Source organism: Crinia signifera, chromosome 12 (assembly GCF_055691185.1).
Source record: "Crinia signifera chromosome 12, ASM5569118v1, whole genome shotgun sequence".
Classification (NCBI taxonomy): Eukaryota; Metazoa; Chordata; class Amphibia; order Anura; family Myobatrachidae; genus Crinia; species Crinia signifera.
In genome coordinates, this window is record NC_139228.1 from 14,583,076 (window position 1) to 14,607,972 (window position 24,897).

General features: G+C 44.6%; 1 protein-coding gene across 1 annotated transcript in view; it reads left to right on the plus strand.

Moving 5' to 3' along the window:
• The window catches only part of MTMR11 (myotubularin related protein 11), a 35,996-nt gene extending 15,954 nt beyond the window's left edge, over window positions 1–20,042 (plus strand). Inside the window, exons 4-17 of the mRNA XM_083167368.1 lie at window positions 567–639; window positions 2,251–2,393; window positions 3,402–3,480; window positions 4,848–4,989; window positions 6,223–6,310; window positions 6,401–6,489; window positions 7,347–7,471; window positions 9,056–9,128; window positions 9,817–9,887; window positions 10,364–10,536; window positions 12,122–12,292; window positions 12,729–12,971; window positions 14,476–14,745; window positions 15,431–20,042. Coding sequence (XP_083023494.1) covers window positions 567–639; window positions 2,251–2,393; window positions 3,402–3,480; window positions 4,848–4,989; window positions 6,223–6,310; window positions 6,401–6,489; window positions 7,347–7,471; window positions 9,056–9,128; window positions 9,817–9,887; window positions 10,364–10,536; window positions 12,122–12,292; window positions 12,729–12,971; window positions 14,476–14,745; window positions 15,431–15,586 — 1,896 coding nt within the window. The 3' untranslated portion in view covers window positions 15,587–20,042. The remainder of the gene's footprint in view (window positions 1–566; window positions 640–2,250; window positions 2,394–3,401; window positions 3,481–4,847; window positions 4,990–6,222; window positions 6,311–6,400; window positions 6,490–7,346; window positions 7,472–9,055; window positions 9,129–9,816; window positions 9,888–10,363; window positions 10,537–12,121; window positions 12,293–12,728; window positions 12,972–14,475; window positions 14,746–15,430) is intronic.
• The last annotated feature ends 4,855 nt before the right edge of the window (window positions 20,043–24,897 follow it).

Consider the following 24,897-nt stretch of genomic DNA (forward strand, 5'->3'; position numbering starts at 1 on the left):
TCTCTGTGTGCCCCCTCCTCTCTGCAGGGCCCTAGACTGCGCATGTACAAGATCTCCTGAAATATGGCGTCTGTCATGAACCTGGAGACTAATCTCTAGTGCGCATGAGTGGGTCTCCGAAAACATGGCACCAGCCATGGTCACAGAGACAAATCTTTTCTATGCATGCTCAAATCACTTGGAAAATGGACACCATGCCAGTTTCCAAGCGATTTATCCATGCAGGACAATGGAGAGGGGAGTTAATAAATATGGGTGCAGGGTGTGTGGGGCTTGGGGCCCCTGGTAGAAGAGCTAGAGACCTAGCGGCTGCAGACTGACCAATAAGGGACTTAGATAAAATGTATGTAATACACAATTCTGCACCTTGTTGCTCTTTTACAAAAAGTCGCATTTACTACTAATCCATATCCTCTGTCTGCGACGACACTGTCGGCGATCGTTGCATTAGAAGAATGTGCCGACTTCTTTCCGCATGTGTAACATGGTAACCTGAATGCCTTTCTGCATCTGTTTTGGGGTCACAAGATCTCAAAGTGTTAAACAATGTGTTTGTTCTGTGGCAGGATTCCTCCAGCGAGGTGTTATATGACAATGATAATGACATTGCCCTACCCTGCGCTGACAGGATTTTGGCAGGTAAGTGCTGTTATTTTACTCTTGCCAAAAGGAACGGAATGCAGTAAATTGTTACGCTACCGGCTCACGTGTGGGTAAATCACAGATGGCTTACTTGCTTTACTTACAGGCTGATGAGCCTAAAGGATTGCTATTTGTCATAAGGCCTATATAGTTATGGGAGGCAGGTATATTTCCCCCAGGTTTCTGACATATGGGTTTTAAAACCCCAGGAAATTTGCTGGTTTTGCTGTAAGCTATTGGGGGCTCTCTATAAGAACCGGTATAGGGTCCCAGGGTTGGATGGTTAAAGAGAGGGAGGGTTCACCATCCATTAGGCCCAGTTCGGGTCTTTGAATTTCATCTTCATGGTCACAAAATTTAGGCCTTTATTCAGATCTGATCGCAGTACAAATTTGTTTGGAAAATGGGCAAAACATGTGCACTGCAGGTGAAGCAGTAACATGTGCAGGGAGAGTTAGATTTGTGTGAGTTATTTTGTTTCTGTGCAGGGTAAATACTGGCTGCATTATTTTTACACTGAAATTTAGATTTCAGTTTCAACACACTCCATCCAAATGTAACTCTCTCTGCACCTGTTACATCTGCCCCACCTGCAGTTCACATGGTTTTGCCCATTTTCCAAACAAATTTGTACTGCGATCAGATCTGAATAAAGGCCTAAATTTTGTGACCGTGAAGAAGAAATTCAAAGACCCGAACTGGGCCTAATGGATGGCGAACCCTCCCTCTCTTTAACCATCCAACCCCAGGACCCTGTACCGGTTCTTATAGAGAACCCAATAGCTCACAGCAAAACCAGCAAATTTCCTGGGGTTTTAAAACCCATATGTCAGAAACCTGGGGAAATATACCTGCCTCCCATTACTATACCAGTTACCCTGTCCCATTATATGTATATTAAACACTGTTTACTCTAATCACAATTTGCTAAGCAACACTCCTGGGCTAATACTTGGAAGGTTTTGTCCTGATTGAAATGTCTCATTTCTTTCTCTAAATTACAGGTTCTCAAAGTCGGTCCTCAGGACCCCACACAGTGCATGTATTGCAGGTCTCCTCGCAGAATCCAGTGAAATAATTAGCTCCACCTGTGGATGTTTTAAAAATGTGTCAGTGAGTAATTAGTGCATCTGTCGGGTGACCTGGAAAAAGTGAGCTGTGTGAAGTCCCGAGGACCGAGTTTGGGAACCACTGCTCTAAAAGATTTTCCCAACTCCAGCGTTGTCCACCGTGGTTTCACCATACTCTCACAACAGCCTTGGTTTATGGCATTAATATAATACAAGGTGCTGTAAATATTTTATGTGAAAGAGGAACCAGGGGACAATGACAGGTGTTGTCACCATATATTTTGCCATCCTAGGTCAATGAAAGTGTCACTGGGGCTGTGATCTGCGCGGTGGCCAGTGTATCACATATATCTCCCATGGCGTCTATTAATAACACAGCGCAGGAAGCTTTGATTACTATGAATGAGACATTCTTGTCATTGCTAGATTACACAATGTATCCATGCGGCTGGAGTTCCGGGTAATGCTATACATGAGTAGTAATGGCCTCTGTTTGCTTATTGTCGTCCATGTTGCGTTGATTTTTATTTTTTCGTAGTGGACAGCCAAAACAAGGTGAAAACCGTCACTGCCCCCTTCAGCCTGAAGTTTATCCCGGCGGAATTGCTGATCTATAATAGAGGGTTCCGGCTGATGCATTTTCTCTTCGGTGACAGTGGCCTGAAGACCGAGGCCTATAGTGTAAGCCAAATGACATTTACTACTATTAATATTACATTCAGTTTATTAATACTGTCTGCTTGCTTACGTTCTGTCTATGAGCTATTATCATGGTAGATGATGCATTTGCGTGCACACAACAGGCAGCTATAAGTGGTCCCAGGTTCTACCAAACTCTACACTCATGGGCGTATTAAAAGAGGAGGAGTTCCATGTGCAGTCTCTGTCCAGCCCCCCCCCCCCCCCTCTAGCTGTCATGAAGTCATTGACTCTGTCAGTACTAGGGTTACTAGGAGACCCTAGCACTGCGCCACAGAGTCCAGGGCGCATAGGTCTCCAGAAAAAGGGAGTGGCGGCCATTTTCTTAGTGATTTTCTTGCTACAGTGGGAAAATGGCCACGTACCATCTTTCCAGTGATTTCTTCAGTGCTGCTGCAAATGATGCACTGCTGTGGCTTGGTAAGTACCCAAGACATGAGTGCAAGAGTGCTGTTCAGGCCCATCTGGACCCAAGGGCCCCTGTGCATGCATACCTTGTACCCATTTCAGACACACCACTGCCAACACTCCCTTTGTCTTTCCACCAATCCAAACTTATGTCAAGAAAGGACAGTAAAGCACTTCTGTCTGCAGCTGCGAAGGGGGTGGGGCAGATGGAGGTTGAGGGCAGTGTAGATTGAGGTTGGGGGTGGGGCAGATGGAGGTTGGAGGCTGGACAGGTGGAGTTTAGGGGCGGAACAGGTGGAGGTTGGGGGCAGGGCAGGTGAAGGTTGGGGGCAGACAGGGGTGGTGGGGGGATCTTTACCACAGAAGATGAGAAGTATGGGGAGCATCATACTGGCTGTTTACAGCTGGTACCGTCAGTATGTGCAGAAAGCTATAGTGTACAGAGGTCTAAGCCAATATTTATTTATAATTACATTACATAATGGAATATAACCAAAGAGCATTAAACACAAGCTGCTTTCTCTATACACACACAGAGTAATGTGCCTGACGCATTGCCCCATTTCTTCCATCTCCTGCTAGATGACGAAATCCATGGTGAGGAACCAGCAGGTGATCAACTCAGTAATCCAGCAGGAGGAGGCCATGTTACGAAGTCTAGGTAATAAATACTGCTACTGAGTGCGCACAAATTCATCTGTCAGCAAATGTGTGTTTTCGCCTGTAAGACTAAGACTCATCAAAAACTTTCAATAGGAACTGTTGGGTTTTCTGTAGACAATTCTACACTTTTCTGAGGGTTTGAGGTCAGAAGAATTACTATGAGCGCTAATCCGTTTTCATAGGAGGCATTCAGTGCAGATGAGATGTGATTGGACAAGAGCTAGCCAATCAGAGGCTCTTTGCACTGATGTACTCCTATCTACAAGGGGTTAGCTATCGTGAGACTCGTGGTGGATTAATGGAATAGGCATGACTAGGTGACGGAGAATTCCGTGGTTAGGCTTCTCACTGCTCTGAGTTCTCCTCGCATTCCGAGGTGGAAGGGGAACAAAACTGTATTATAGGAGAATGCGGCTTTCTAACAGAAGCAGCTAATTAAAATCATTCTCCATTACAGTTTAATGCAATGGATGGCCCTCCAACATGTTTTGTCTTCGCAATTAATGAAGTCATGAAGGACCATATGTACAGACAGACATACCAGAAAAGTTCAACGGGGGCTATTGCCTTTGGCAGACTTCAGCAAAAAAAAAAAAGTGTAATATGGATAAAACTAATCCCAAATGTAAGCACATATTGCCAACAAAGGCCAAGAATAACTCTACCCAAAAGTAAAACACATTTTTACTTAACGTTCAATACCCCATGTGCTGCGTCAACCAAATAGCTACGCCAATCAGGTGTTGGACACGCTACGTAGGGTCTGTGGCAGGGCTGGGTGCAGATGTGCCGACAGATGTTTGTGGGCAGGTTGGACCATGCTTGAGGGACCTGATGTGGAGAACGTCAGTGTGAGGCCGAGAATGAGCAGGTGTTATATAAAGACTGTGTAGTATATTATAATATCTGACTTGTACCAGATAGTAGTAGGACACGCCGGGCACATCATTTATGTATTTTATTATGATTAATGCCACATACAGTATACAAAAGGAACATAAAGGCAATCAAATTAAATAAATTAGAGATACAGAGTATGGGGCCCATTTATCAATGAGTGATAAAACTCATTGTGAATGATAATTGGTGCTCTAGCCAATCAGCTCCCAATTCCCTTCTTTTTTTAAACGATGGCAGTTAGGAGCCGAACACATGACAGGAGCTGATTGGCTGGAACACCTCATATGCAACAAGTTTTATCATTCGCCACAAGATTTATCACTCATTGATAAATAGGCTCCTTTGTCCGCAATATTGTATATCATACAGCCAAAGCGATTGTTCGGTAACGTGTCTTATCTCCTTTACAAGCGTTACCTTACAGTTCGGTTTGTTTTACATCAGCATCTGTCTTTCTGTTGACAGACAAGAGGGACGGCGGGGTGCAGATGGACTACCCCACGCGTTTGTTTGAGTCCGCAGCTGATTGGGAGAATGAGATAGAAAGGCTGGGAGCAACAGCCTGGAGAGTAACCCCCCTGAATGAGCGCTGTGACACCTGTACTAGGTAATGTAAGGACAATAAGAATGTATATACGACTCTCCTGGCGCCTCCCATTTTAGCTAGGTTCACTGTGAATATGCTTGCCACCACCCAGGGCTGCCAATAGAAATGTTGGGGCCCAGTATTGATTTCCAGGCACACCCCCCCCCCCCCCCCTCCTCACTTACAGCCGGACTCAGCAGGTCCCAAATCTTTCAGTGTTTCTTGCTGCCTACCCTTACCACCTTTGGCCCCAGTAACGCACCTGTTTGCTGAAAGATCAAAGCCCCCCATCCCCCCCCCTCCCTTCACTTACCGCCCGACTCAGTAGGTCCCGAAGCACAGGCTTCTTCAATGCAGGATGCCAGCGACCAATTAAAATTCAGCACTAGCTGGTGAGCCAATCAGAGCTCGTGTACCGGCAGTCGCTCTGATTGGCTAACGGTACATGAGCTCTGATTGGCTTACAACTCTGTACAGCATTTTAATTGGCCGCCGGCATCCTGCTTTGAAGAAGCCTGTGCTTCGGGACTTGCTGAGTCCCGAGGACCAAGCGCAGCACAGGCACTCAGCACAGCAGAGGGTTGCTGTGGGCAAAATGAACTGCCCAAGCCCTTCCAGAACCCGGGGACCCACAGCACCCCCTGTCGGCGGCCCTGCACCACCATTTGCTTCTAAAGGTCTGTGGGGCTTATGAAGTACATCAGCCCTTTAAGAAAGGAGGACACGTTCCAATTTTGTTTGCCCGCTTCACCTGTACTCCCCAGCAACCACAACTTCTTTATATAGCTCTGGGTGACGGCAAAGGGTGTATATGATGACTAGATTGTGTAGAAGGCAGATTCTTGTTTATAGTAATTGTCCTACAGTTGAGTAAATCCAAAGGATAAATCATGTTTCTGATTATCCTATATAACAGACGGCTAACAATGCTCCTCACCTTTATGGGAGGCATTCAGTTGCAGTGTGCGCTGGCGGTCATTAAATGGCATCCAAGATGCCGGCAATTCTAACATAACCGTTATGATGTTTCTTAATTTTGACTGGCTGGTAATTAGTCCTATTGCAATATTTACCTCAGAAAGTTCCTGGATATCATTAAAATGATATCCGATGTATTTAGGTTTTCTCATGACAGACTCGTACAACCAATACAACCTGGGCCTCAAGCATACACTTAATTTTGCTGTTACTAATTGTAGCGTTGGCTAAGGTTCTTGGTTTACGGGAATGAGACCTTTATGTTTCCGTTTTCAGCCTCTCCAAATATTTTGTGGTTCCTTGCAAGCTCTTGGACAACGACCTGAAAAAGACGTTTGCACACTTTAACCAGCGGCGCATTCCCGTAAGTAGCGCACCACCTCTTTATAGAATAATCTTAAAATGTACAATGTATTGTATAATGAGGTAATGGGATTTTACATCTGTGTCACAGAGGTGGTCCTGGCATCACCCCGGGGGAAGTGACCTACTGAGATCAGCTGCATTTCAAACCAACACGGACCCTGATAAAGAGGATATGAGGTAAACACAACTGGAACTACTGTGTTGGTGCACCATGACCAAGTGTTTAAATTCCACTGTGACAGTCAGCCACTTTTTGTGGGCTAAAACAATTTAGAAGAAACTACTGACCTCACTTTATACTTTAGATATAGCACTTGTTCCTACTGAAATTACAGGTTGCATTGTTGCCTGAAAAACGGCTGCCTAAACACATTATCAAGAAGATTGCCTCCGGCAACAAAATGGCTGCTGGCAAAAACTCTGGAGAAAGCTGCCTCAGGCAACAAAATGGCTGCTGGCACAAACTCTGGACTAAGCTGTTTCAGGCAACAAAATGGCTGCTGTCACAAACCCTAAAAAGATTGCAAAAGGCAACAAAATGGCTGCTGGCACGAACTGTGGAGAAAGCTGCCTGAGGTAACAAAATAGTTTCTAGCAAAATGTTGCCTCAGGCAACAAAATGGCTGCCGCTACAAACCCTCAGAAAATATTGCTTCAGGCAACAAAATGGCTGCCTCCACTAGGTGTCCTCAAAAATATGTACGGCAATGAGACACAGCTCATAATTTATACTAGAGGATACGTTATTCCAAAGTATTGCTAAATAGCACTACAGTAAAGTAATACCCATGAGCACATTGTCATTCTCCAGTTACATGTCATGGCCTCCTGTTGTGAGATTTCTCTGCAAATACTCTTCTATCTTGTATTCTGTTACACCTCATTGTCTGACCTTCCCCTGTGTCATTGTATACACTGTGCGCTGTGTCTGTCCTCAGTCCGAGTGCACTGGGGCTTTGTAACCAAATGCTATGCTTTGCAGATGAGTTAATCCTCCGTTCTGATTGGTAGCTAATTATTATTGTGTTTTCCAGGTCTATAAGATCCTTGTTATTTGCCAACCATTCCCAGTGTGTGATTATTGACACCAGCGATGACCTTCCATCCATAGCAGACATCCAGGTGTCCTATAACAAGCTGCGTGGTGTATGCTCCAGTGGTATGACTAACTTCTGTTACCACGCTCTGTGTTGTGTGTAGGTAGTAGTACCTTCTAGTGCATGCATGGATAATATCACACTACACATTATTCTCCACCGGCCAGACAGGGAATGTTTGATAACAGACACTAGGGCAAATGTTGTTTGTCCAAAGTGCATATTGTCTCTCCTTCTGGACTTTGCAATATACTGTAAAATAAATTTGCATATCTCACGTACTGTAATTTGGTATACTGAGACAGTTGAGCAGCAAATAACGCCACTTGTGTACATTAGAATTTGTTAAATGCTATGATCGAAACGTCAAACATAACCTTGAACATTTTTATGGCGTTTCCTTAGTAGCAAAACTGATGTTTACAGACTGCTGATTTAAACATTGTTGGGCTCATATACTAGGTATCGTCTGTGATGTCACACCAGGAATACTGACATACTTTGCTTTAACATTTTGACTTTTAGCCCTGTGTCAGATATCTTTTATACACTATGGAAGTGTATATATTAATAGTTTTTTTTTCTTGTCCTTTTGGAATAGACCGATACGGTAGAAATTTTCTTCATGTGCAGTCCACATTTTGCTATTATGAAAAAAGTTCATAGATACCTTAAAAAATATTTTATTGTGTCACTGAAGAGGTGGAGCTACTGTATAACAACCAATTATACTCTCTGTTTCATTTTTTAAGCTGACCTAGAATTATAATCCTCTTGGTTACTACAATAAGCTGCACCACCTGTTACTGTGTACGTTTTCCCAAATCTCCCTGATTTTGTGGAGACCACGTGGAAAGTAAGCCATTCCCAGTAACTGGCACACTGCAGTAAAATTCTCTTCTTTTAAAAACCAAAGGTAAAAATGTAATTATGATTGTACTTTATCTGCATCTTCCATTGGATGGAAACAATATTACATCTAAATTGATTTAGAGGAAGTAGAATAAGTAGTATTTATCATAAGAGTTACAGTAATTAGCAATTATAATCCCTTCCTGACGCCACTGTGAATTACCGCATCAATTACAGGATCAATAGTTTGTCTGTGGGTTATAGGCCCTTATTCTGGTTCACTCGCAAAGGCAAATTCCTTCTCAAATGGACAAAATGCACATGGTTTTGTCCATTTGAGAAGGGATTTGCCTTTGCGAGTGAACCAGAATAAGGGCCATGGTCTCTCTTAGATATAACATGTGTTAGGACTGAGGCTGTCACCCCTCTGTATACACAAGTACCGCCAATTCATATCTATGTTAGGTCAACACCTCAGAAGATAGACATGGGCTTAGGTCAACAGGATCATTAGGTCGACACAGGCATTCGTTTGTCCCGGATGTCGACACATTTGACATGGACTCTCTACACTCCGCACATAATTATATTCTCCCTCCACGCCCTAGTACCACCTGTCGGCACATGTCGGCTCAAAAAACAGTGAGAAAACCCCATGTCGACCTTTTGACTGTCGATCTTCCCCATGCCTACCTAATGCGTGTGTCGACCTAACGACCGTAAACCACACCTACAGTATATGCCGAGTTATGATACCTGCTTATCGATAACATTACTGTGTATTCTTCTCACAGATAACTCCGCCCCAGTGCCTGATGAGAAATGGCTGTCATACCTGGAGGGGACCCGCTGGCTGGACCATGTCAGGTAATAGCCGAAAGAGTTATCTAGAATGTACTATGTGAACACAGGGGCCCATTTATCATGGGAATTATAATGAATCTCGCAGCTTACCGAGTCCCAGAGGACACACCCCCGTCCCCTGAGCGGAAGTGTCACAAAGACACACCCCCTCGCGTGCTCCACTGGCGGAGAAATAATTCCATGGTAATCATTTCTTCGGGCCACTCAAATATAAGTCACTGGAGATTGACATATTTGCGGCCATTCCGCCGAAGAAGTCAAGTTCCTTTAAGAACCTTCCAGTTTAAAGTTAATGTCTCTCAATAGTTACGTCACACAGCAGCAGAAGCGTTCTATTTGAATTGGCCCCACAGATGGGCAAAATGCATAATTGCTATATGCTATGGGGAAAGAAGTTTATTGAAAACAGTTTTTAGCAGCTTCCCCCCGTGCGCTCTGTCCCTGCCTTAGCTCTGGTGTCTGCTGCGGGGTGTTGGAGGGGGGGGGGGGGGGGGGGGTAGGTAGCTGTAATAAGATCATCTGCAGAATAACAAGCGATCAGCATTTTCCTGCTGCCTGTGGGATCGCAGACAAATGCTGTGCTGGGAAGGAACCTGGCGCTGGTCCAGCAGGGGAGGCCCGGCTGCAGGGGTGTACTGAGGCAGCAGAGTACAGGATGGCTGCGAGTGACATGACGTTATCTCCGCTGCAGGTTGTGTCTGAGGAAAGCCAGCGAGTTGTCCGTCTTGTTGAGTGAAAGGAACCGATCGGTCGTCCTACAAGGTAAGATACAAACTGAATCCATCAACAAGAGGATCTTCAGACTATTTGCTGTAATAGTATTCCACCGAAGGTCGACATGACTTAGGTCTAAAAATGAAATAGGTCGACATGGGACAAGGTTGGAAGGTCAACACAAGCATTAGGTCAACAATGGGAAGGTCGACATGAGTTTTTCACGTTATTTTTGTAAGTGTTCATGTCGGGAAAATACTCACGTCAACCTTTTGACTGTCAACCTGCCCACTGTCGACCTAATGTTTGTGTTGACCTTCCGACTGTCGAGTGTCGACATTAGCCATGTCGACCTATTTCATGTGTTGGCGTAAGCCATGACGATCTTCAGTGGTTGACCCATACCCGGGTAAAACATTGACATGGGTGGATGAGAGGGGGGTGGAGGAGGGGGATCCGGAGGTTGTCTGGTTTGCTCACGAGATACAGGGTGTCTGTTCCAATATGTCCGCTTCTGCCGTCAGAGCCTGAGGACCGGGATATAAACTGTCTGCTGACATCGTTGGTCCAGGTGATACTGGACCCCCACACCAGGACGTTGTCCGGCTTCCAGAGTCTGGTGCAGAAAGAGTGGGTGTCAGCCGGACACCCCTTCATGCAAAGGGTTAATCACTTCCGGAGATCAGACAAAGAGGAAGTGAGTAACGATTATTAAATACTTAGGAGTATTAGTAAGAAAACAGTTTGAGATCAGATCCAATACGAGTGCACATTTAATGGTTGGAATACCCACTAGGCATCCTGAGCAAGTGCCTAGGGCTGAGCTGTATTATTGGGTATATAGGACAAGTCAGTTGCTAGTATCGCTTCTGTGACATTACTCAAATGCCGACACTGGTCCTCTTCCTGGTGTACGGCGGTGCGCCTGCGCGTGCAAGGGGTGAGACCCCCACTGTCAGCACCTATAGATGCACAAATATCACTTGGTACTTGGTCTGTAGGGGTGTGGGTTGTTAGGTCTACACCAACTAGGTCGACATGGGTCAAGGTCAACATGGGTCAAGGTCGACGGGACATTAGGTCAACACAAGCATTAGGTCAACATGGGCAAGGTCGACAGTTAAAAGGTCAACATGGGGTTTTTCACAGTTTTTTTACCCGAATGACGCCACAGTCGACATGGACACCGTTTGAAGCGCACCGCATCCCCTCGCATCACTCTCCATGCTTCGGGCACGGTGCCTCTCTGCGCTCGGCACACTATTTTATTCTGCCACCCGCCCTAGTGGATGGTAGGGCACGAAATACCACCTGTCGGCACATGTCGGCTCAAAAAACAGTGAAAAACCCCATGTCGACCTTTTGACTGTGGACCTAGCCCATGTCGAACTAATGCTTGTGTCGACCTAGACCCATGTCGACCTTGCTGCCTGTCTACCTAGTGGTGTCGACCCAATGCTTGTCGACCTAGTTGGTGTAAACCCAATGACCGTATCCCATCTGTAGACTCTCTCATCGGTTGCAGCATCCAAACTTGCATCAGCCCTATGACAGGAGACCATAGTAAATATAACAGCATAATGTAATATAATATAGAATATATAATAATAGGAAGAATAGTTAAAACAGTAATAGTTAAATAAAAATAATAAGAATAACAATAAAAGTTAAAATATTAGTTAAATAATAATAATAAGAAAACGAATAAAAATAAGTTAAAATAATAATTACAAAATAATAATAATAATAATAATAATAACAACCATAATAGCTAAAAAAAATACAAAGAATAACAATAAAATAATAATAGTTCTAATAATAAGAAGAATATGAGAGTAGGAGAACTATAAATACTTACCAAAGTATATATTTTTTGACATACAATGTTACTAAATGTTAATTTATTTTTCTTTAACTTTATCTAAGGGTCTAATTCAGAACTTATCGCAGGACAAATTTGTTCTCAAACTGACAAAACGATGCTGCACTGCAGGTGGGGCAGATGTACCATGTGCAGAGAGAGTTAGATTTGGGGGAGTTATTTTTTTTTTCTGTGCAGGGTAAATACTGGCTGCTTTATTTTTACACTGCAATGTAGATATCAGTTTGAACACACCTCACCCAAATCTAACAATCTCTGCACCTGTTACATCTGCCCCACTTGCAAGCATGGTTTTGTCTATTCTGAGGCCCTAAGTCCAGGAAGGGAAGGCACGAGGTGGGCTTGGTAACAGAGCAGTGATATTTCGGTAGTAACCACACTGCGGTTGTCCTCCCTGCAGTCCCCGGTGTTCCCGCTGTTCCTGGATTGCGTCTGGCAGTGTGCGCAGCAGTTCCCGGCCTCCTTTGAGTTCACAGAATCGTACCTGATGGCGTTACACGACAGCGTCTGCAACCTGTTCTGCAGCACCTTCACACACAACTGCCACTGGGACCGAATCAGGGGGAGCCAGGTATGTGTGTCAGCGACAATGACTGCACATAATATGCTGGTGCTTTAGGGAAATGGTGTCTACATTCCGGCCCCAGCAGCTGCCGGCCCCATTTAAATGTTTTATTTATTTACATAGGACATTTTTGTTACACACTAGAATGATTTTTTGGCCGATTGTCAGATTTCTGACCGGTAAAAATCGGCCGATATATCGGACGATCGGTCAGAAATCGGACAGTCGGACAAAAAATCATTTTAGTGTGTGGGGGCCTTAAGGTTGCGGTACATAGACACTACCTTGGAGATTGATAGACCGCTAAAGACACCGATCCAGGGTCCCTGGCATATTGTAGTCCTTCTAAAACAGGGACTGTTGGGGGGGGGGGGGGGAGCATGCCATAGCATGAAATAGGGATGGGGTTCTGCTACCTTCATTCAGCCTCTTTCCATTTTAGCGGCACTCATCCAGCCAGACATACACCCCTGTGAATGGTTGGAGAGATTTTGTGCGTGAGAAGATATTCCTTAACGGAGACTATAAGGCAGAGGATCAGGTAAAGGCCGGTCCCCCGACCGTTTGGGAATGGAGCCTGTTCTACAGTCGTTCGCGCAGGCAGCTGTTCCGGAATCCCACCTATCACCACACCAAGGAGCACGCTGTACTAAATGGCAATGGGATTATGCACAACGCGGACAAGGTGAGTTCCTGGTGTAAGTGTCCTGGTCACCAATGCACAATCAGATGTGTCTCTTTGCATGGACACATATACTGAAATTTAGCATACAAAACAAGCACATGCCAATTTACACAATTGTGCCCTTCTCTGCCTTGTGGGAGCGTCATGGGAGTGCCATGGGCATATAGCTGGTGTTCCGCTCTACTTTGCATACAGAAAAGGGAAGCGTGGTTCTGTCCAATCACTACTTGAACCCAACACGGAGCTGGTGTTATACCACCAATACTAATACTGATAGTGGACAGAATAACAGTGGGTTCACAATTGAAGCACACTAGCCCTATGGAAACTGGTACTAGCATAAGGTAGTGATCTGGCTTCTGCGGCATCACACAAAAACAAACACTTTGCTTCCAACTCAAAATCAGATACAATGTATGTGGGTTTTAGCTATTACTGTACTTATGAGTGTGCAGCCTATGAATTTGCTAGTACTGTATCTAATGAATATAATTTAGGCCTCATGAATATCACTCAGGCCACATAAATGTTAGTCAGGCCTCAAGAATATTAGTCAGGCCTTATGAATGTTAGTCAAGACTTATGAATGTTATTCAGGCCTCATGAATTTAAATCTATCCTCATGAATCCTCATGAATGTTAGTCTTGCCTCATGAATGTTAGTTAGGCCTCAAGAATATTAGTCAGGCCTAATGAATTTAAATCCATCCTCATGAATCCTCATGAATGTTAGTCTTGCCTCATGAATGTTAGTAAGGCCTCAAGAATTTTAGTCAGGCCTAATGAATGTTAGTCAGGACATGAATATTAGTTAGGCCTTATGAATGTTAGTCAGGACTTATGAATGTTATTCAGGCCTCATAAATATATTTAAATGAATATAATTCAGGCCTCATTAATATATATCCGTCCTCATGAATTTTATTCAGGCCTCATGAATGTAAGTCAGGTCTCATGTATATAATTCAGGCCTCATGATTGTTAGTCAGGCCTCATGTATATAATTCGGGCCTCATGATCATTAGTCAGGCCTCATGATCGTTAGTCAGGCATCATGATCGTTTAGTCAGGCCTCATGATCGTTTAGTCAGGCCTCATGATCGTTGGTCAGGCCTCATGAATGTTAGTCAAGCTTCATGAATGTTAGTCAAATAGTGTCTCAGGGATAGCTATGGCTACAGACAATAGAGGTGAATGCCTCTACTGTAAAATTCAAAGTAAACACGCAACTCTGCAGCTTGACCTATGAAAGGTTAAGGAAATGTAATGTAATTTGGTATATACTGTACTATACAGGAGGATATATTGGGGGGAAACAAGCTATTATGTATGAAATGTCCATTTCCTTGGTTTTATGGACCACACAGAAAGAGCATGAGACATCAGAAGTCATTTGTGTACCCAAGATGTTTTGTTGTTTCGTACCTGTATTGAGATATAGCACTATGAGTTACTGAGACATTACATGTATACAATGAATTAATGTGTCCTTTTCGTCTTTAAGATGGATGTGTCCAACCCATGCAATGTCTACCTGCTGTCTAAAGGTTCTCTGGTCCTGCAGTCACCATTCTTCCCACGGAAGAGTGGCACAGTGTCAAAGCGAGTGGCCCGCCGGGCCCAGTCCTCAGAGAGCTTGCTGGAAGAGGAGAAGCAGTTTAGAAGTAACCTCTCCTCAGAACACTGTGTGGCGGACATTCTGTCTCCCACATGTGTGGGGCCTTGGGTCAGGCTGTGGAAAAGATGTTATTTGCGTTGTGCCACAGAGGTGCAGGTAATTCAGCTCCTGCAGGTTCTCCTCCCGCTATAACATATACCAAACCCAAAATAGATATGACCAGATATTACAGCGAGCCATTTCTACTATAGAATAACCCCTTATTTGCTCCCCTATCCCTTGTTCCCCCCCCCCCATTGTATTGCCTCTCTAGTCTTTATTAATGCTAACAGACATCTTTTCTTCATAAAGATCATGGTTATCTCCTTCCGCTTCACTTGCACCAAACAGACATGTCAGCTTTTAGGCAATTGTCCGGTGGCTGTCTGCCCCCTGCTGGTACCCAAACACAGCAGCCGCTTTCAATGAATGTTATACCTTTTCCAAAAAGGTAATATGAAAGTGAGAGAATAGGGCAGAATTCAGTTCCAAATCACTAAGAAACAGTTAGAGGATTTACATTGCACATTAATCGCTCCCACCCTATAAATGGTGCACTGCTAACTGCACTACAGTATGTTGAGATATTGTAATTCCCATTGGCATGCACTGCCACATTGCCATAAGAACTTAAATGCTTCCATGAAAATCCTGTAGCTTTGGTTGGAGTATAATTTTCCATGTAGACTAACCACACATAAGTTCAAACACAGAGGTCTATAAAACCATTAGAAAATATTTTGACCCACTTTTTGCAAAACAATATTTTTGACTAACTTCTGGTCTCTCTCCTCCCGGGCAGTGTGACATCACCTGTCCCTCAGAAGGCAGCCTGACCCAGGAGCTGAAGGTTCTCGAAGACAGATTGAGGGACTTTCACGTAAAGAGCAAAGATGGAAAACATAATGGTTCTGGGAAGACTGATGTAAATGGCTTTCCCCTCTCACACTACAGATAGCAGAGACTGCCAGGGACTGCATAACGGATGACTCAACCATGAGGAAGAGCATACAATTCCGCTCCATATCTTCAGATGCTCGGACGGTGGAGATCTGTAAATTGTTTGTATATTGGCCTGGAATATATAGCTGTCTACCGCTCCGGTTATACCTTCATGTGAAGATAACTTGGAATTTAAAGCTTTAACAAACACTGGGAATACATTCCTCTGACATCTCTTCCTGTAACATTACAATGAAGAGGTCCTTCTGCCATCTTTAAGAAATTGGAAACTTTTTGAAGTTCCAGCGGTGCATTCTCAGAACAGATGTAGCATGTAGCATAGGTCCTCAAACCTGTACATATAGAGCGGTGTGAACAAGTGTTTGCCCCCTTCCTGATTTCTTAGATTTTTGCATATTTTTTATACTTATTTGTTTTAGATCTTCAAACAAAACTGAATATAAGACAAATGCAAATGCACAACACACAGTTTTTAATTGATCATTTAATTTGTTGACAGAAAAAAGTTGGCCAACACCTATATCACCTTTGTGAAAAATGAATTGCCCCCTAAACCTAATAACTGGATGTGCTTGAGCAACCAAATGTTTCCAATAACTTAAGATCAGTCACTCACATCGCTGTGGAGGAGTTTTCAGTCACAGTGGAGGGTTTTCAAGCAAAAACAACCCCTTTAAGATCCTGTCAAAGATCTAAATTGGATTCAAGCCAAGAGGTTGACTTCATTTTTTTGGAGCAACTTAGAGGTGGACTTACTTTTGGACTTCAGATCGTTGTCTTGCTGAATAGCCCAATTGGAATTTCAGAAAAGGCTGATGCATGGATATTCTCCCTCAGAAATTTTGGGTAGAGAGCAGAATTCACGATTCCATCAATCAATTGCCCAGGTCCATCTTGCCCACACTATCATACTACCATCATCATGAGTATCTGTTGGTATGATGTCCTGTATTGTGGAATGCTGTGCTAGGTTTTCGCAAGATGTAATAGGACCCACATCTTCCAAAAAGTTACATTTTTGACTCCTCAACCAACCAACCAACCAACAGAACCTTAGCCCAGAAAGTTTGGGGGTCATCAATGTGGGGCTTTTTTAAGTAAATGTGAGAAGACCTTTTATGTTCCTCTTGACAACCTGACAATATCTTATAACTCTCCCATGGATACCATTTTTGCCCAGTCTCTTTCTTATGGTGGAATCATGAACGTTGGCATTAACTGATGCGAGGCCGACAGTTACTTTTTGGGTTGTTTTTTTACTTTCTGGATGAGTCTTTAATGTTCTCATAGAGGAATTTCGGGAGACTGGCCACTCTGCTGGAGACGCAACTTTTCTTGAAAGATGTTATTTTAGTGATGTTTAGATTCAACTGGCCCCAAACAAGCCTGATTGTGTCTAGTTTAATTGAACCCAATTTCCAATTCAGTTTGGCTCTTTGATTGAATGAGCAACAAAGGGGGCAATTACTATTTCATAAAGGGCTAGTTGCTGTTGTTTTTTCCCCCCTTTGCCATTGTGTTATATTCTGTTTTGTTTGAAGATCTGAAACAATTAATGGTGACAATTTAGCAAAAATAGAAGAAATCAGGAAGAGGGCAAAAATGTTATCATGCCAATGTATTTTGTTAGCTTGATTTACTGAATGCTTTTGAAGTGTTCTATGAATATTATATACTGTATATAATCAGAACTACCATTTGTCCTAGACCGGGCTCAATCATAAAGACACACCAACCATTATTTTCAGGCCAAATTACCATGCACACATAAGCTGGTGAAAGAACAATGTACCACTGACACTTAGGGTCCAAGAACAATAGCCCGCTGGCTCTTTGGGTCACAGAACAATAGCCCGCTGACACTCGGGGTGACAGAATAATGGCCCGCTGAAACTCAGGGTCCAAGAACAATGGCCCACTGACATTTAGGGTCACAGAACAATGGCCCACAGACCCTCAGGGTCCAAGTATAATGGTCCACTGACACTCGGGGTCCCAGAACAATGGCCCACTGACACTCAGAAGGTCTGAACAATGGCACACTAACACTTGAGAATCCAGAACAATGACCTACTGACAATTGGGGTCACACAGTAATGCTTTTGGGGTGACAGAAAAATGGCACACTGACACTTCAGGTGAAAGAACAATGGTACGCCAACATTGAGTGTGACAGAATAATAACACACACAATAATGGTACACTGATACATGGGGTCACAGAACAATGACACTTGGGGGTGACAGAATAATGAATGACACACGGGATCACACACTGGCACTCGGGGTCACCATAACAAGTGAAGAGATGACACACCCGTTTGCCCATTGATCAGGCATTAAGCCTAGGAGGGCATCTAATGCAGGCTGGGAGCTGCATGTGGCTATAGGCCCAGTCTGACTCCTGGACTATTGTTATTGTCCTCTCATTTAAATAACTGAACAGATTTTCTGCACAACTTGTAAATGAACTTTCAAATGAACTGTGTTCTACATCGTTGTAGACATTTAAGTGTGTCATTTTTATTAATGCCTTTTTAAAGGAAAATATTACCCAAATGATTTCCTCCGGTTCTGGTGAGGTGCAGCTTTGTTCATTATATATTATATCAGGGTATCTTGCCTTACCTTTGCATAGGACACCATTAGGAATCGCCATTATATAGCTTGTGAGGAAATAAAATGGCCGCCCAACAGTGTTGTTTTGAAATAAAAGGAAGATGTCTTCCCACAAAACATTAGAGCCACATTGCAATAATTTCAGGAAGGGCCTTCTTCAATATGTTCCTTTTATAAATAACACCAAGCTCCACCATCTGTGCAATGCGACAAGGCTCATGCATTATATATCTTTTTGAAAACCAAACCCATATTCCGGGTCAGATGTGCTTTGCTAATGGATTTAAAAACTGTTAAAGCTTATTTCACAACATGGTATCAATATTAAAAATAGGCCCATGTATTCCTGAGAAGCCATCTTTTTACTAGAGCTTAGCTTGCTCCCAAATCTACTTACAACTACCCATTGTCACAATCAACTCTGACCTTATCCTATGTTGTAGGTCCCTCTATTTTACCCACTTGAACTGTTTGTTCAACGGGCTCGATTCAGCCCAGCGATCAAGTAAACATCGCTCCAGGCCACCCTGCACAAGCGTATTCCCGCCCATGTGCACGGCTGCTAATGCGTTCGCAATCGTGCACACGAGGGGAAAACCATTTGCAATCACTCACCACAGAATGTTTTTTCCCTCAGTTCGCTGCGCTGAGTAAGCCAGGACTTACTCGACGCTGCGTTGGCTGTGGGGAGAAAGAGGCCATTGATGATATCAGCGGACCTCCCTCCCAACGGTCGGGGAATGCTAAACAGCCACAGGGTGTAAATCACTTTGCGATCAGCCAGTGATAGCCAGCCATCGCTGGGGCTGCATTTGCACAGACGGCTTGCACAGCATACCGTATGGATGCAAAGTTATTCGATAATCGCTGTGGCTGCAAATTCGCAGCCCATCAATTGGGTCCTAAAAAGGCCCTATGTACTGATTCCATCACTAATAACTGATGTAGGACAAATATATGCTGCAACCAGCAACCTGCCAGGCATTAGCTGGTATTAGTCTGACAGCAGAGGCGGCCATCTTGTGAGTATAGCCAATGTTCATGGTAGCACCTAGTTCCCCTTGGCTGAAGGGACCTTTCCCATCATGCACTGGGTCCATGTACTCTTCTATTGGGAACAGCAATCTGTGCAAGCAAAGCGAGCCCACGATGATACAATGCAGCTTAAATAAAAGAAAATAACCTACAATAAACCTAGATCTGAAATGAAAAGAAGCACTGTAAAGGTGCCCACACACTAGAAAGATCTGCGATCGTAAGACGTGCGCATAAATTAGCCTTCAAATCTTTTGCCTGTCCTGGACAAAAGATTTCAGGCGAGCGCACATCTTTACCAAAGATTTTCCTTAAGATCCCGTGTGCGTTCCTATGGATCTTTTGTTAAAGCTTCTGATCTTTCATGCAGCACGTAAGATCAGAAGATTTAGTAAAAGATCCACTGGAGCGCACATCGGACCGAAATCGGACGATTTACGACCGATTATCGGTAAACATCGGATAATATATAGGCCGATTTATCGTACATCGGCCAAAAAATCGTTCTAGTGTGTGGGCACCTTAAGGGTATCAAAGAGCTAAGACCCCTCACTGAATTTCATGCTGATGGCGTTATTGTTTTTTCTTTTCTCTGTGAGAAATACGTCCATATATTTATCACATGAATGGGTCATTGTACTATGATGTGCTCTGGGTGTCTGATAACGCACGTCCGCCCTCGTATGCCGACTCCTATGATGTGAAATGACGCGTACGGACCTTATAATGTTTCTCTGGTTACATGTATATTTATGTAGTGATGTAAAAGCTTATTAAAGCAAGATATTTATAATAAAACTCATACTGCATTTTTATTGTTCATGGGACACTACAGACAGTAAAAGGATTTCTTCTTCATTCATATGAATGATCCCTGCAAGTGTGGTGCTTGTCACAACAAGATGGAGTCTCGTGGGCTAAGAGCTTCCACTGTACACACAGGACTGGCTGGCAGCGGGGGAATAGAAAAAGTTGCATACCCTCCAACATGACCCATTCCATTAGGTACAAAATGCTCTGTTTCTGGACTTCCCTGCCAGTGGCAGTTGCAGATGTGAGGCTGCAGCACAGTCCAATATTCAAAAAGGGGAGCCACACCTAATGCCACCCCAAACATCACTGTCCTGGACTCACTGGCAGTTGATGTGACCCCCCTCTTTGAATATTGGACTGTGCTGGAGTCCAACCTCTAACTGCCACTGGGAGGGAAGTCCAGGAGCAGAGCATTTTGTACCTAATGGAATGGGTCATGTTGGAGGGTATGCAGTTGCTGTCGGGTACTTGAGGGTAGATTTACTAAATTGTATAGAAGTGGGGTGTTCTCCATAGCAACCAGTCAGATACTACTTTTATCTAGCATCTTCTAGACAATAACGTGAATCTGGTTGTTATGGAAAACAACTTTTCCACCTCTGAAAACTCACACTTTAGTGAATATACCCCTAGTGGTATACATTTAGGGCAGGGGTGGGCAATTATTTCAGCTGGAGGGCAACTTAATACTTCAAGCAGATATTTGAGGGCCGCACTCCAGAAATATGGGGTGTGGTCACTCAAAAGGGGGTGTGTTTTTGAATGTATTGTAGCACACCATATACCCCTTTTACACATCATGCAATACAATAGTAGGCCCCTTATACTTGCCCCTTACATTAGTAATACCACACACCAGCTCCTCCTTAGTAATTCTACACACCTGCCGCATTAGTAATGCCACATACCTGCCCCCATTAGTAATGCCTCACATCAGCTCCCCCTTATAGTGGCATAACTAGATACATGTGGGCCCCATAGCAAAAGTTTGTAAGGGCCACGATTTATCACCTAATGCTGAAAAATGTATACAGAACATGATACTTTGGCAGGCTAAGTGGGCCCATCTCAGCTCTGGGCCCCATAACAGCTGCAGCCCCTGCGCCTATTGTAGTTACGCTCTTGCCCCCTTAATTATTCCACACACCTGCCCCCATTAGTAAAGCCACACACCTGCCCTCATTAGTAATGCCACACCCCTGCCCCTCTTTAGAAATTCCAAAACCATGCGCGCTTCGACGTGGCAGCGATTCAGGGCTGTGAGCAGCGATGTTCGCTGCATACTGTGCCTTACAGAATCACCCCCTTAATGCACTGTCGTTGGGGTCCACTTTATCAACTACTCATACCTCCTAACATTGGGTGGTAGTGGACAAGGGAAATTAGGGGGAGGCTGCGGGACACAGCTGGTCCCAGGCGGGACCATGGGAACGGCCCCAATAAATGGGACAATCCCGCAAAAATTGGGACAGTTGGGAGGTATGACAGGTCAAAGAGGGCAAGATGCACACAGCTTCAAAAGGGATAAAATATAGTGATAAACAACCAGCCAATCAGCATGTCATAGACTGTGTTTAAAAAATGTCAGGCAGGAGCTGATTGGTTGTTTATTACTCTCCATTGTATCACTTTTGTAGCTTAGTGCATCTGGCCCAGAGTGTCACACACAAAGTGGCTCACACAGATGGTGTCACCACACAGCACTGCAGGTTAGGGGGTGCTGTTGGAGGCAATTGTTAATTATCTGTTTTCATTACTGGTAATCTTCCCTCTATTTTTAGGCCTGGCATCTCCTGACTAGATCAATGAGTAGGGCGTTTGACTGGCATACAACAGGTTATGGTTTGAATCCTGGGTATGGCAGATTGTTGGAATGTGTTCTCTACTAAAGGGATAGCTATTTTAGCAAACAGATATGGACACTCTTGCAAAGATAGTAGTTACTCTAAAGGATGATGGTCACACCGCATTTGCTCCCTACAAAAGGGTTTATTTATCCATCTTCTACTTCCAACACAACCCATATTTCACTTGCTAGCCCACCCACACAAAGGTAGAAATTACGGGGGAAATTTACCAATATGAAAAACCTAGTTTTTCGTATTGGTATTTTCCCTACGACTGCATACGACTGTTTAAGTCGTATGCAAAGTCGTGTTCCGGAGGATCAGTTACAAAGCAGTCATATACGACTGCTTTGTAACCCTCCGATGGTGTAATGATTCGTATTAGCGGCCGTATATACGGCCGCTAATACGAATTATTTCTAGCAGTCTGCACGGATCAGTCAGATCCGTGCAGGCTGCAAGGTGTAAAAAAAAAATAGAAAAAATAAATAAATAAAAAAAAAAACGGCGTGGGGTCCCCCCCACAGCCGAAACCAGCACCAGGCTGAAGGAGCCGGGGCCGGTAATTAAAAATCAGGGAACCCGACAAATAGGGGTTCCCCGATTTTTAACAACCAGCCCCAGGCTCCAGGTCCGGGGCTGGTTCCCAAAATACGGGGGACAAAATGAGTAGGGGTCCCCCGTATTTTAAGAACCAGCCCCAGGCACAACCAGCCGGCAGGGTAATGTCACAGCCGGGGGACACTTATAATATAAGGTCCCGCGGCCAAAACATTCTCCCTACCGACCAGTCAGCCTGGCCAGGGGCCCTGGGGGAGTGGGGACCCCCCCAATGAAGGGGTCCCCCCCCTCCAGGACTTACCTGACCAGGCTGAAGCCTGGTGCTGTCCTCGATGCCCCTGGGCGGTGGGCATCGAGCTGATAAATGGTGTAAAAAAAAGATGAACCTATTGTTTTTTACTGTGGCACTACAAGTGCCAGCAAGCCTCCCCAGCAAGCTGGGACTTGGAGAACCACAAGTCCCAGCCTGCTGGGCATTAAAGGGCCCGCTGGCACTTGTAGTTCTACAGTTAAAAAAATAGTGCACAAAACACACTGACACACTTTTAAAATAAAACTTTATTACACACAAAGCCCACACATACTAATACTTACCTATCTTCTTCCCATAGGTCGCCCTGGTCCTGTGTCGGCGTCTTCTGGTCCTGTGTCGTCTTCTTCCTCCATGTCGACCGTCGCTGTCGCCGTCCGGATCCGACGAAATCCATTTGGGAAGCTGTGGAAGGAAACCATACTCACCTGTCCCAGCGCGACGTAGTCCAGGTAAGGGTCTTTGCAAAAAAACAAACCGACACCCCGAAACCAGACCGGACTGACGGAGACGCACGGTGTTTACATCGTGCGGCTCCGCCTCCCGAATGCCGCTATTGGCCGCCTTGCGGCCTAGCGGCCAATCAGGAGCCGCTAGGCCGCAAGGCGGCCAATAGCGGCATTCGGGAGGCGGAGCCGCACGATGTAAACAAACACACGTGCGTCTCCGTCAGTCCGGCCTGGTTTCGGGGTGTCGGTTTGTTTTTTTGCAAAGACCCTTACCTGGACTACGTCGCGCTGGGACAGGTGAGTATGGTTTCCTTCCACAGCTTCCCAAATGGATTTCGTCGGATCCGGACGGCGACAGCGACGGTCGACATGGAGGAAGAAGACGACACAGGACCAGAAGACGCCGACACAGGACCAGGGCGACCTATGGGAAGAAGATAGGTAAGTATTAGTATGTGTGGGCTTTGTGTGTAATAAAGTTTTATTTTAAAAGTGTGTCAGTGTGTTTTGTGCACTATTTTTTTAACTGTAGAACTACAAGTGCCAGCGGGCCCTTTAATGCCCAGCAGGCTGGGACTTGTGGTTCTCCAAGTCCCAGCTTGCTGGGGAGGCTTGCTGGCACTTGTAGTGCCACAGTAAAAAACAATAGGTTCATCTTTTTTTTACACCATTTATCAGCTCGATGCCCACCGCCCAGGGGCATCGAGGACAGCACCAGGCTTCAGCCTGGTCAGGTAAGTCCTGGAGGGGGGGGACCCCTTCATTGGGGGGGTCCCCACTCCCCCAGGGCCCCTGGCCAGGCTGACTGGTCGGTAGGGAGAATGTTTTGGCCGCGGGACCTTATATTATAAGTGTCCCCCGGCTGTGACATTACCCTGCCGGCTGGTTGTGCCTGGGGCTGGTTCTTAAAATACGGGGGACCCCTACTCATTTTGTCCCCCGTATTTTGGGAACCAGCCCCGGACCTGGAGCCTGGGGCTGGTTGTTAAAAATCGGGGAACCCCTATTTGTCGGGTTCCCTGATTTTTAATTACCGGCCCCGGCTCCTTCAGCCTGGTGCTGGTTTCGGCTGTGGGGGGGACCCCACGCCGTTTTTTTTTTTATTTATTTATTTTTTCTATTTTTTTACACTGTAGCCTGCACGGATCTGACTGATCCGTGCAGGCTAAAACGCAAATAGAACAGGAAAATGGTGTTCTATTTTCCTGTCGTATTTGCGTGGGTGTTTCACACCACTAAGCAGCCGTATTATCAGTACGGCTGCTTAGTAAATCAGGAATCACCATTCTTTTGAATGGTGATTTCTGTCGTATCCTATCGATGGTGTAGGGCATTCGTATTTGTAACTACAAATACGAATGTTCCATCTTTAGGACTACGAATTGTTGTATTTTTGGGATTGTAAATCCCGAAAATACAAATTCGTAAAAAAAAGGTGTATTTCTCCCTACGAATACACCTTTTTTCTACGAATCCATTTTGGTAAATGTCCCCCTACATCCTGGTGTTCCCTCTCCTGGTACATGTAACATAAATGAAGCCAAACAGACTAAAATTGTAGAACAATCAGAATGAACATGGATTAGGAAGTGACCTGTAACCTCTGCTGCCATGGACATCATACCCTCCAACATCTGAAGGGCAGAAATCGGTACACATTCAGAAAGGGGGTG